The following is a 13,725-nucleotide window of genomic DNA, read 5'->3' as shown; positions in this document are numbered from 1 at the left end:
GGGAGAAAGTTAAAGCTACAAAAGTTATTGAGCCAGTGAGTGAAACTATTCTATTCTTGTCCGTGTTTGATTCATTTCAGCGGCTTAGTGCAGCCACTTTAGGACGATAAAACTATTTACACTCACTTAAGACTCAAACCATTAGGTTTATGACATACCTTGATGTATGACATCTAGGGCTGGGCAATCTCCCCAAAAAGCATATCACGATCAACATAACAAAGAATCTCGTTCCACGATCCACACTGAAATACAAGGCTGTACATTCACTTTTTTGCACATAGCACTGGTGCTACAGAGGTTTAAAGTTTGTAGCACAGGCCATAAAGTCATACATGTAGCAGAAGTATAAAGATTTGTTATCATCTTTAAAAAACACAAATGCAGATCATCAAATAAAAAGTATACATTTTTAGTTTACCCATTTTTTATTGTTCTCCGCTGTCCCTTTTATACGATACAATAGTAATATATACTGTAGTAGCCTACACTATAGATATTTCTATGCCCAGTGGCGGTTTTAGGCACGGGCGAACTGGGCAGTCGCCCTGGGCGGCATTTTTTCATGTCACGTGGGGGGCGGCACCGGCACGAGCAGTAAAAGAAACTCTGGGCCGCCGCAAATCGGTTATCTATTATCTATTCATTCATTGTGTGGGGAATTGGCAAATTGGCGCCCCTGTATGCTGAAAAGATAAAGGTATGCAACTATAATGTTCTCTCTGTGTTATGATTACTGTATCCATGTTGCCATGTTGTGTGAAAAGACACTGCTGTGTTTAGCCTAGTCGTTAGAGCGCCCGACTCTCATTCGGACAGACGCCGGTTCGAGGCCGGCGCAGGGCAGGTAGAACCGACAACACTTATACAACAAATTTGGTTTTAAGTCAACAAACACGAGATCTAATTTCACCATAATATTGTGCTTTGCAACAAAACTGTAACAAGTTCAGTTATTATTATTTATTTCCATCGTTGGGTCCCGTAATGAGCAAACAGAATTTTCCAATCTGTAGCTAGTTTCTAAGACGAACATAACCTTTGCTATTTATTTGCCACATCACACATGTCATGAATATGAAGGTTTTATGCATGTTTATGACAACTGTCATTAAGTGTCATTCGCTCAATTATGACATTTTTAATGCAAATATTGTTTGTTTGAGGTCTTTGTTGACAACTTTACATTAACCAATACATCTTAACCTGTCATAGTTGTCATAAAAACATGACATAGCAGATTAATAATTGGTGGCTCGGGGCGCTCAAAGATGTTCTTGCCCGGGGTGCAATTCAATGTAGAACCGCCACTGTCTATGCCTATAGTAAACTGCAACAAAATTCCACAATCAACACTTTTGTTTCAGTGTGTGTGTGTGTGTGTGTGTAGTTCAGTGACTGTAGTTTTTCTCGAACAGCGAAAACAGTTAAATGCACCAGAAATAAACTCTCAGGACAACTCTGGACATGATGCCCATGTGTTTATTAGATTAGATTAGATTCAACTTTATTGTCATTACACATATACAAGTACAGTGTAAGGAAATGTGCAGGATATACAGTTAGAATAAATACAGAATACAATAGTGAGAATATAATACAGTGGGCATGGACTATAAAAATATTTTGCAGTAGGAATGTTCTATGAAAATATGACAGTAGGAATATACTATGAACAATAAATACAGATGGCTATATACTATGAACATTAATGTACAGGTGGATATGAACAGATAATAATTTAGACTAAAATAGTGCAAGTGACTTAGGTATGCATAAATTATTGACATTGGCTATTAAAGTTGCAAATTGTGTCCTCATATATTGAGACCCATACAAATCCATGAGCGTTAAGCATGAACAACGTTCAACTGCGCAACAAATTCAATCATACACGCAGAACTGGTAGGTGAAATTTAAATTCTGCATCACCGAAATCACAAGGCTCTAGATATAGGCTATATGAACTCAATGCAGGCGGGAAACGAGTTTCAATCGCAAAATAGACTAAAATGAAGTAAATTAGCAGTGCGCAAGCGTTCAATGTAACACACAAACAAGCACAAGGACAAACACACTTCACAAAAACAAGCGGCTCTGTCTAATGCACTTGCAACTGATCGTGATCCACGCGATTCCGTTGAAAAGTGGATTGAGGACGCCTCCAAGATCGATCGCGATTTAAGATCGTCAGATCGCCCACCCCAGTGACATATTTGTATAACATATTTGTACACTATGTGAAAAAGATACAGTTTGCACGCTTACGAAAATGTTCTTTTCATTTACATGTAATAAATGTTATGCCATTTAAGAATTCCATGTGATCTTTTGACGAATATAACTTAGTGAAGTGCATAAAACTCTGTGCAGTCTTTTATTGATTTACATTCTATCATTTTAGATATTATTTACGATGTGTGTGTTAAAGAATCATATAACCCTTATCCTGGATTTAAGTATGCTCCAAGTAATGTTTTCATTATGTAAACATGATGTTTCATGAAAACCATATGACAATCTGATGCTTATTTAGGACATTCTTTTTGTGTTTTCGCTATTGTAATTGTTTCGCTTTTATGCGTCATGAACGTTCAGGATCTTCATCTGTTCATCATTTTTATTTAATCACTGTAATTAAAACCATAGTGTAATTACTTAGTGGTGGTGTTTGCTCAAACATCACTATTATTGCTCAACAGGCATAAGTTAGAAAAATCTTATAGGAACAAACACCAAACCCTGTATTATATTTTATTTTGAACAAGGCTCTTTTACGTCACACTGGCTTTCCCATGAACCCTGTGTGCATGCCCCATTCTATTGAGACAAACTTGTGCTCGCAGTCTACGTTATAACATCACATTATTCCTACTACACCACATTATCGTAATTCAGCATTGCAAAGTGATGGTTAAACTTAGTGCTCAGGGAGACTATTTATTTATTTTTATCTGATGGATTACATTCTGAGAGCACACGAGGTCACAGTGCTGACGGGAGAAACTCGTGAGAAAAATCCGCCCGCTGAATTCTTTTTCTCTCCCCCGCTTCAGTTCCCGTCACCCTGCAATGAACCTTTCACTTCTCTGCATTACACCAACTTCATATGACACAGTAACTGTTGCTCTAATGGAGCTAAAACGGGATACGCTGGATAAAGACTACAGTCAAATGGAACACCAACACCCAGATATTAGATTAAATAATAGATTCATCTTTGTGTTCGGAAGGTTCAGGATCCTCATCTGTTCATCATTTTTATCTAATTATTGTCATTAAAATCACAGTGTAATTACACAGTTTGCTAGAGCCACATTATTTGTTGATTTTGTGTTAAATAAATAAAAGGGACGACACAAGTTGTGTTAAAAGTAACACAAAATGTGTTGTTTTAGAAATAACACAGATATGTGTCACTTTTATTGCTCATCACACTTACGGTTAGAACCATTTTATAGGAAGATCAAACCTTGCATTCTAGGCATGACAGAATAGAACATGTCATTTCTTTCTTTGTATATTGAGGTCAAGTTACCTATCCCACCCCAACAACCTTTTATTTTCTTAGCTTCAGCCGGAGCAGTTGAATTGTGGTGCCGCTCACCTGCAGCATCCCTTGGCCCTGAGAAAACCTCTGAGGGTCCGGCCCATCTATGAGGCTCCAGGGCTCAGCTCTGTTGCTGTAGACAGTGTCCATAACCGCACCGTGGTGTTCCTGGGGAAAAGCAATGGACGACTATGTAAGGTAAGATAAATTACATGCGTTCTCTTTAAATACCCTGAATACTCTTTCTGTCTCACATACACATCTGCGAGTAATTACAGTGTACGTACTGTATGTACAGCGTTAGTGTCACACACCAGTGAACACACAAGTCTTGCATGTGTCCTGTTGGGTTCAAATGTTTAATAGTATTTACTAAAAGGTGTTTGCATTGCCTGGGAAACCTCTTTAAAAGCATTCCTATCTGATCAGGTGGTCAAAACCCATTGTTCTCCTAGTGTCTTTTTTTCTGTGTGTTTGCCCTGTTCTTGTTTACACAGAAACTCGGTTTTGTTAAACACAATGTTTTTAAAAAGGTTTTACTTTCTCAATTGTGTATGACATGCTGTTGCACATTCAGCAGTTTGAAAAAAACATGGTTACTGTAGTAAAACCATGGTTTTGCCAATAGCTAATTGGGAAGGACCTGTTTATACCTGGTATTAAGATGCGTTGTGGTCAATTGGATCACAAGTGGACAAGACAGACCCCTGTTTACACCTGGTGTTTCAATCCATCTGTTTTCTCCACTTTCGACCACTTCTGCCCTTTATTCTTGGAGGGGAGGGTTAATATGTGGGCTAATATATGGCCTTTTTCAGATCTTTTGATAAAATGGACAAAATAAGCACCCAAGTTTTACAGAGATGGCAGAACAACATAAAAAACTGCGATTTTTATTTCTGTTCTGACAGCCGCAAAAAAAATCCTGAACAATGTAAGTATGTGTTAGAAATCTGTAAAAGTGAGAGAATATTGTGCTTGATAAAGTATTTGTCTTTAAACCAAACTTTTCGGAATTCAGCCAGCAACGTTTAAATCCGGTCTAGCTAGCGCACGTACCTTAATGTTTAGGCATTATGTCCATTGGCGGAGAGTAGGTGGTAGTGTTGTAGCCAAGACCACCTAAGCCAAGATCAAGACCATAGTGTCCGAGACCAGGACTAAGGCAGGCCGAGACCAGGGCCAGTCGCATAAAATGCTTAGACTAGTCCTATAAGTTAGTCATCTAATTATTTTCTTCAAGATTGGTCATAACTTCTACAAATCTTCAAAAAGTATCTGAAAAGTAAGACTTATTAGTTTTAACTAATTGTTGGTTGAGACATGTCAGATGTTATAATATAAATAAATGAGATCTAATACAAGTCAAGTACTTTTTTGGAATCACATCTTGGATATTGTGGGCTTTTTTTATAGTATCCCTCATTTATCTTTTACAGACACAACAGTAACAAAGAAATCAAATAAGAAATACGTCAATAATTGCTTTTACATCCAATCACATTAATGATGTTAAAACATAAATCAGACAATGCACCAGCAATTTAGTGTAATTCCCCCAGCGGTGGTCTTGACTGGTCTTTAGATAAAATCGAGTCCAAGAGACCAACAAAAGACAGAGACCCAAGACAGTTGAGACCGAGACAAGACAAAGACCATCATAAAAAGGATCTTTAGACCTCTCTTGAGACCAACACGGATCTTGAGTATACAACACTAGTAGGCGTTCTCTTGTGGATGTTTGAACGGTTCCAACCACATTAGCGTCTTTACCATAACCCCTTCCGGTCAAATGCTTTTTCGACTACCTCTCGAAGTGGTCAAAATTGAACATGCTTAAAACTTTTCACACCTTGTTTACACCTGTATTTAGCGTCGTCCAATTGTGAACTGATCGACCAAAACACATCTTAGTACCAGGTGTTAACAGGGCTTGAGAAGTATGCAGAACAAGGTTGTGTGGATTTTTTATAAGTGTCTTTTGTTTGACACGGCCAATCATATTTACACATTACTTATGACATCATGTTTCTGGTCAATACATTAATTGTATTTCTCTTTATTAGATGCCATCATGAATTTTAGAATGTTATGGTGATTGAAGATTTCATTACCCTATGCATTTGTCACGTGGTCAATAGATTTATTGAGAGGAAATGCTAGCAAAACCTAGTCATGCCCCTGGTAGCCTGGCAGTTCTGAAATCCTTTGAATTCACTTTTTCTAAAAAATGATTCATAAACTCAAAGTGGGAGATCATTGTCCTTAGACTTGAACTATCACTTTGTAAAACCATGTTTTGTTGCATTATAATTTATATGAAATGAAATGATTATTTCACAAAGTTTAAAGTAAATGTATTATACATTAAAGCTTTTTCTTACTGAACACACACTTTACAAACGAAGACCTTTGCCAAAAAAAAGTATGCACGCTGCAAAACATCTGCAAGCAGCAGAAAGTAGAAAACAATCCTTAATTAGGACAGAATTCCAGAACGCTGTGTCATGCTCAGTTCTTAAAAAGTGTAAACGCACCTTTCTATGGCCATGGACAAATGCTGTTTGTGAGTAATGTTATTACTCAGTATTTAACTTACGGATATGGAATATGTGGCTGCAGGGGGGCTTGTGTAAAAAGGTTTTATGTTTTCCTGCCAGAGTACATGGGCGTCTGCTCCAGATGTCGTGAGTTATTTTGAAGTGAGGATCTGCTCATGTAAGACAGTGTGTGTGATTTCACACCAACTCCAAGACTCTTGTGTTAACGTAATCTTAAACTTAGTCAATGTTATGCGCTACATTTGATTTTATGTTTAACAAAGAGTGAGTTATTACTGTAGCAAATGGAAGACTGTAAATATATGTATTTTGTGTGCTGCATATTGGTGCTCAAAAAATAGGTTATTTTTATGCTTGTAGGATACAATTTGATCATAAAGTCCACTTGACGGTCAAGGGTTTTTTAAATGTTCGCGGCTGTAAAAATAGCAAAACTAAAATATAATACAACAAACATACAAATTAAATTCAGAGTGAGTGCTTGTAAGGTCATTTTAAGTTGGTCTAGTAGTAGTTTTTAGAAATCGCATAAAGGCATTCAATACAAATCCTCATTAAAGGCACAAAAGACTGCAATGGTTTATTTTATATACAAAGATACGGTTATATTTTATTTAAATGTTTTTGTTTTGTTTTTAATGTATTAACATTTTCTGAATTTGTTAGAACATTTTAGTACAGTGTGCCACATAGTTCTTCACACTACTACACACACTATAAAGAGCAAAAGTAAGAACATTTATTTTTATAAAGACGTGCATAATGTGTGTGTGTGTGTGTGCGTGCGTGCTTGTTTGTGTGTGCGTGCTTGTTTGTGTGTGTGTGTAGCGGTGTGTATACCCAGCGGGTGGTTTCATGACAGTGCTGATGGTTTTGGGAGTTGTGTGTAATGTGATTTGGGATAGTGAGATAAGCTTATTTCAGGATCTGTGTTAGTTGAATCAAATGAAATTAGAGCTCAACCTCTGCTCATGTACCAGCTCACAGCCGAACCTCATCCCACTTGTTCCTCTGTCCATCTGACTTGCCTTATATACATATACATATTCATATAATACATGAACATGAATGAATGGTTGCAGCTGCACAATGCACAGTACAGATTAAATGAAGTTTTGCAATGTATTATTGTTGTGTTTTATTAACTTCATTCAATTACATTTCACATTTAGACAGCCAAAGGTTATACGCTGATGGAATTAGGCTCGTTTCATTTCATGTGTTCTAATAAGTAAACAAGTATGTGAAGTAAAATGGAATATAAATGGGAAGTCAGTCTATTAGTGGGAATACTTTGATTAAGACTGAAAAAGTGCTGTCTTCTTGTGGGAACATAATATTTACTGTATAGGTAGGTTGGTAGTGTGCTATTCTCAATATAGCCAAGGTCTAAGTGATCATGAAGGGTGTAAACAGTTTCATTATGTGTTGTTTAACAGCTGTCTCTGCTGGGAAATCTCTCTGTTGCTAATATGTGGTCATCGAAACTCTCTGCTAATGATCCAGTTCACCACATCATGACCTTTGACCCCAGCGACAAGAACTACCTGTACCTCATGACAACACATCATGTGAGTATAAAACCTTTTTATGAAATCACTCACAGTGCACAGTTTTGATATTATTGTGTACATCTTCAAAACAATGACACTGAAGAAAACAAAAATCTTACTGTCCGGAATTCCTGCTGTGCTAAAATATGTAAAAGCTATAAAGCGAATCAGTGTTCACCATTGTACAATATATCACTCTGCAGCAGAAAAGAACAATAAGACATTTAAGGTCTTGCCATATTGTAAATCATAGGCGCCAATCCTGTTGGCCTTGGAACCCATGGAAATGCACAAGAAAAGTCAGTGTGTTTCTCTTGGCAAGACACACAAAAACTTGTTTGTGTATTGGATGTTTTTGACAAAGAATGTTTAGAATATTTTGAATGTTTAGAATGGATGTTTCGATATAAACACATTGTCTATGTTATTTATCACAGTGGTTCCAACTGGTTTGGCCATGGAACCCACATTTCCCATGGTCATCAAGCCACGACCCACTTTTAGCATATATGACGTCATATGTAGTTTGTTTAAAAAAACAAGTGACTAATACTAAAATACTTACAACAATTTTTGACTAATACTGATGAAAGAACAGCCTATAAGTTAAGGCTTTTAAATAGCAGCAGTACCAAACTATTTTTTAACACAATAACACGAAGCCAAAATAACATTAACATGCCATTTTGGGGTTATGGAAGCAAGAGTTACCATGGTGAACACACAGTACTAACATGAACTGTTAATGAAAGATGAATATGAATATCATGCCTTCATGCTAATCCTTCACAGCTAACACACAAAAGTACCAGTTATGTGATTTCTGGGTACTTTTTTATTTCACACGTTGCATGCCATGCTCGTAGTTTCTTTTGTGCTACAGTGAAGCGTTTAGAGTCTTACAGGACTGGATAGTTTGTTTTCTTAACAAGTTTAGAAAATAACGATAGAATAATGACACTGACATTCAGCCTGACAACCCCTCACCTAAACGCAGATATTGAATTGGGACAGCGAGCACTGAACAGAAAAAACATTAAGAATTATGTTTTGATGTTGATATTGTTTCTAAGACTGTACACTCTACGACCCACTTAGAACGGTCTTGGGACCCACTTTTGGATCACGGCCCACCAGTTAAGGAACACCGATTTAACACATTTTGTGTTGATTTGGGGTGAAATAAATGAAAGGTACAACTCAAGTTGTGTTAAAAGTAACACACAAGGTGTTCTCCAAAAAAATAACACTGAGGTGTGTTTTAACACGACCATTTTAGAGTGTGCATCTATTGAATATGTAAACTCTAAAAATACTGTGTTTTGTAAGGAAGGGAATGTATGGGTAACACATGGACCAAAACCCTACATTTGTCCACAATATTAGGAGTCAAACCGTTCTAAAATAATTCCAGTCAAATGTGTCTAATCTTTCGACTCCTAGGCTATTTAAAATGTGCTTGCATAATCGGCCTGTCTTCTGTTAATTTAGCATGCACACAGCATTCATCAGACACAGACATCAAATCGTTTTGGTGTTGAATTTGGCACTTCAGGTGATAATAAACAGTTCTATGTGCATAATCATATGGGTGAGAACATTGACGAAAGGTGTAAAACTGAACATATGACTGGATAAGGAGTGTATGAGTGTGATGCTCATGAGAACAGTAGAAGGCGCCTGCTTGGATCTCACCACCTGACTTGTGAATGAGTGTGAGTGTTTTTTTGTATGCAGTGTCAAGAAAAAGTTGGTCCTGGTTTTGTGTGTAACACTGTGTTTATCTTTGACCAGCTCTTGCGGGTGAAGGTGGCCAGTTGTGCCCAGTACAGCTCCTGTAATGAATGCCTGAGTGTCAGCGATGCCTACTGTGGTTGGTGTACTCTGGAGAGAAGGTAAAACAACTTGCTTTTAAAACCAGCTGATGGTGATTTGGTTATAACATTTAGTAGGTCTTTATTTTTTTATTTTATACAAATGAACGCTCGTGAATTTACACAGGAGGTAATGATATGAACAGGAAACGGGCATTCATGATGAAACCAATATTTATATTGAAATCAATGATCAATATTTGGTAAAAACATGAACCCTTTTGTGGTGCCAGTTAGAAGCAGCAGCAGTCATTCTCCATAATCCCGGTTTCACACTGGATGCGTGTGCGTGAACAGCGTTATTTTAAGTACATTAATGAGCAAAACCTCTTCCAAAACATCATCAAAAAGCAGATTTTACGGATATACATGGTCCAAGTTGTAAATACTGTAAAAAGCCATTGCACTTCAGATTGTGCTTTGAAGAATAAGATACAAATTACGATAATAGATGGTTTACTCACCATAGGAGAGGGTGATTGACAGCGTGGTGCGATCACTTATCTCTCACACATGCAATACAAGCATATACAGAAACATAATATCTCTTGTTTTAAAGTATATGATACAAGACTATAGAGGGTTTACTCACTGTAGGAAAGAGTGATTGACAGCATAATGATAGTTATGATGAGAGTAGGGTTCAGTCAATACAAAATTACAGAAAAAATCCATGCTGATTAGGCCTTAGGCCGGGTTCACATTTGACTTCTTTTTTGAAGCTGCAAGCGTCTGTCTTACATTATACTCCTATGGAGTAAACCGTGTTTTCAAAAAAGTCCTGAGCGCTTTTTTAAACGTCAACGCCAGCATCTTTTTCTGCAGCTCATAGCGGGTTTTGAGAATGAAAAACGCCCTACGTCCAGAAACTTTTGCACAGCTAACCAATGACAGGGACCTGTCATTTTTCATAACAGCATGAGGAGAACATGATTGGTCGAGAAGGCTCAAGCTCGACAAAATAAAATGGCGGCCGAAACGCCTGTTGGAGCATAGTTTTGTATAAATGTAAGTTTAATTTTAACTCGCAATAACTTCCGATTGTATTCCTCGTGAGAAATTAGCATTGTAATTGTTAAATATGTGATTTGTTATTGCAAAGACGCTCTTTGTTTATAATTCAAATAGACTTCTGTTACGCTGCGTATGATGCCGGTCTCTCTAAGCTGCCTTCACGCACAAATGCTATCTTGGAACATGGCTGGCTACTACTATTTACTGAAAAAAGCACCTTGGTCAACTGTTGTCAAAAAAGAAGTCAAGTGTGAACAGGGCCTTGCCGTGGATAATTTAGAAGGGACTGAGTTTGCACGATAGATTAGTCAGAGGTCCCGTGTAGATAACTCGCTCCCTGGCTGAGCAGAAGGGTCGAAGAAAAAGATCATGCCTGTGCACAGTGTGGTCTACAGAAGTTTGGTTTAAGCACTCAGAAGAGCTGCAAGGGAGTCTGAAAAGTGTACTCAGCCCAGGAGAGTTAATGTACAGCAAATTGTGAGAGAAACTCAGAACAACCTTACCAAGACCTTTTGTTCCTAGGATATCTATGGACACATATTCTATAGTGAATTCTCAGCTGTCTTCATAGCTGTGGGTAGTTTTCTGAGGGGACATACTGTAAGTGTATGGCTGATGTGGGATGATCAGTGGCTCGAGAAAAATGACAGCAAAATGTAATCGCTTGTAGGACTTGGCCTATGCACACACTAGCCATGTTTCCATCCAGATATCGCCAAAGCAAATATGTGCAAAGAAATGTTTGCGAAATGTGTCGTCTCCAGGCTGTTTCCATCCAGTTGTCCTTTAACAGATAAAATGGTGTTCGTAATGACATCATTCCTAAAAATGCATCGTTGCTTAAGCTTTGATAAATTGCAAAAAAAAAGTGTATTTCACAAATTCTTTTGCATCCCAGATATTTGTAAAACATTTTAATGAGAAAATTGAAATTTACTACAACTACCCATCGTCACATGTTTTATACTATGATTCTGTACGAGGACCAGTGTGTGTGTGTGTGTGTGTGTGTGTGTGTTTAAGAAGAAAAGTACATCCTTTCAAGAGAATCCGTTGCTTTGTATTCGGGCATTATGTATGAACATTTGATATCCTGTGGTTCTGTGTGATCTGCAGGTGTTCGGTTCAGAAGGACTGCTCCAGCGGTAATCTGGCCCGGTCATGGATCAGCACAGGAGATGGGGTCCAACAATGTCCTTTAATGACCATCACCCCCTCTGAAATCAGCCGCTCCGCTAACATCATGGTATTCTGCATTAACACACATAAACACAAATATCACCTTTAGGTGCTCGATATACTCTTGGATACCTCTGAGTGGCCAATTCTCAAATCTATTACGTTCAGACTTTTACATCTGGGCAATCACACAAAGTAAACTTGAGCTCCAGGGAGCCTGCAGTCAAAAAGTGAAAGTGACAGCTTTATGTAAAGGAAAAGATAATATCGAAAGGGATTTTGAGAGATCTAAAAGGATTGCAGTGATGGCTTTATCCACTGAACAGATAAGACGTCACTAACGTGATTTCGTATTCATTTGGTCAAAACAAAAGCGACAAATATATTATGTGTTGAGATGACATTTTTCAGATATATGACTTGTAGGACGTAAGGTGGGCGGTGTTTTCCATGTTGTTGTGAGTTGTTGTCCACACCAGTTGTTGTCACAACATGATACTCGACGAGCTACAATTAATTCTATACTTGTAATGTTTTTAAATGTTTCGTGTCGCATCTGGTACAGACACGGTCATACGTTTTTAAATACGCTTATCATTTTTAGGTCATCTCACAATTTTGTGTCTATACACTTTGTACATTTTGTACACTATAAACTAACATTAATAACAAAAGTTAATAATACCCTTCATTGAAGGCTACGTTTGAGGTAATTAACTGTGTTTCTTTTCTGGAAGAAATTCTCAGCTGTTGGTTATTCTGGATAAAGGAAATGACTCTAAAGCCCAAACAGGAAATAGGAAACAGGAAGCAGGCACCACTGTCAGGAAATCTACCATTCTTATGACAATAGAGCTCAATGTAGCGTGTGATAGCAGACATTTGCTTTGCTAGATGAATGTCTGTGAAAAGATCTTCGTGTGTTATTCCCCGGGTTTCCAGTTAAAGTAAAATTTTAATTTTGCAAAATGAAAATTCATCACGACTGTATCACATTCATGAAAAGTATTATGTGTATGTCTTTTGGCTTGGATAGAATGCATTGTTGGTGGATTTCATGAGATAAAGTGTTTGGGAAGCCCTCTTCTACTAAATATGTTTATCTTTTCCAGTAATTCCTTTCAAACGGATATTCATAACATAACATACACAACATGACTAAAATAGTCAAACATTCAATTCAATTTTATTTATATAGCTCTTTTTACAATTTGCATTGTTCCAAAGCAGCTTTACAGGGGAAAAACGAAAAACCCAAGAAAGGGTAAAACACACTACATGGTGTTTTATATAATAAATCCAATTATTCTAGTAAATAATATCTAATGTCAGCATCTCCTGGTGGTTTATTTAGCATATTTTGCATTAAGTGAATGCTTGGCTGAAAAGATGCGTTTTTAATCTAGATTTAAATTGTCCATTTAAAGGGGCGTCCCAATACTTTTGTCCATATATTTTTTTTACTGTTTTATTACTGTTATGCATGCATTTCAACAAATAAAACTGTGTAATTGTTACGAATTAATTATCATAATGTACATGAATTAGCATTAATTTACTTTCTGCAAAATAAAATAAATATACATACATATCTTTCTTTTGAAGTAAGATCTAGACATGTTCTTGACAGGTTGCATGAGATTCCTCAAAATGTGGAGGCAGTAGTGTTAAAGAAAGGATCTGAAACTGAGAAGCACTGTTAAGAAATGAGTCACACACTTATCTTCCTCTCTTTCTGGTACGCAGGATGTCGGTATTCTGATAAACGGAAGTGTCCCAGATCTGCAGGGTCTCAGGGTGGAATGTGATTATGGGTTTGGCATAGCTACAAATGCAACTGTGCATCTTGACTATGGCACCACTCAAATCCAGACTTGCCCTCTACCCCCTTCTGGCATGTATGGCACAATTCCCTTTGGCAAAGGTATGTAAGCACAGGTGTAAAATATGCATTGTTTCAGCAAGCATTTCTGAACCTTTATTTAAAACATTTT

The 13,725-nt window shown here is 37.3% G+C and overlaps 1 protein-coding gene across 1 annotated transcript in view; it reads left to right on the top strand.

Moving 5' to 3' along the window:
- plxnd1 (plexin D1) overlaps positions 1-13,725 on the top strand; it is a 47,154-nt gene that overhangs the window by 2,174 nt on the left and 31,255 nt on the right. The window contains exons 2-6 of the mRNA XM_079467419.1: positions 3,572-3,748; positions 7,551-7,682; positions 9,459-9,559; positions 11,669-11,798; positions 13,478-13,655. Of these exons, the coding sequence (XP_079323545.1) occupies positions 3,572-3,748; positions 7,551-7,682; positions 9,459-9,559; positions 11,669-11,798; positions 13,478-13,655 (718 nt within the window). The remainder of the gene's footprint in view (positions 1-3,571; positions 3,749-7,550; positions 7,683-9,458; positions 9,560-11,668; positions 11,799-13,477; positions 13,656-13,725) is intronic.

The sequence above is a fragment of the Barbatula barbatula genome (genome assembly GCF_947034865.1).
Source record: "Barbatula barbatula genome assembly, chromosome: 11".
In the NCBI taxonomy this organism is placed as follows: Eukaryota; Metazoa; Chordata; class Actinopteri; order Cypriniformes; family Nemacheilidae; genus Barbatula; species Barbatula barbatula.
This window is presented reverse-complemented; position numbering and strand designations above follow the sequence as displayed.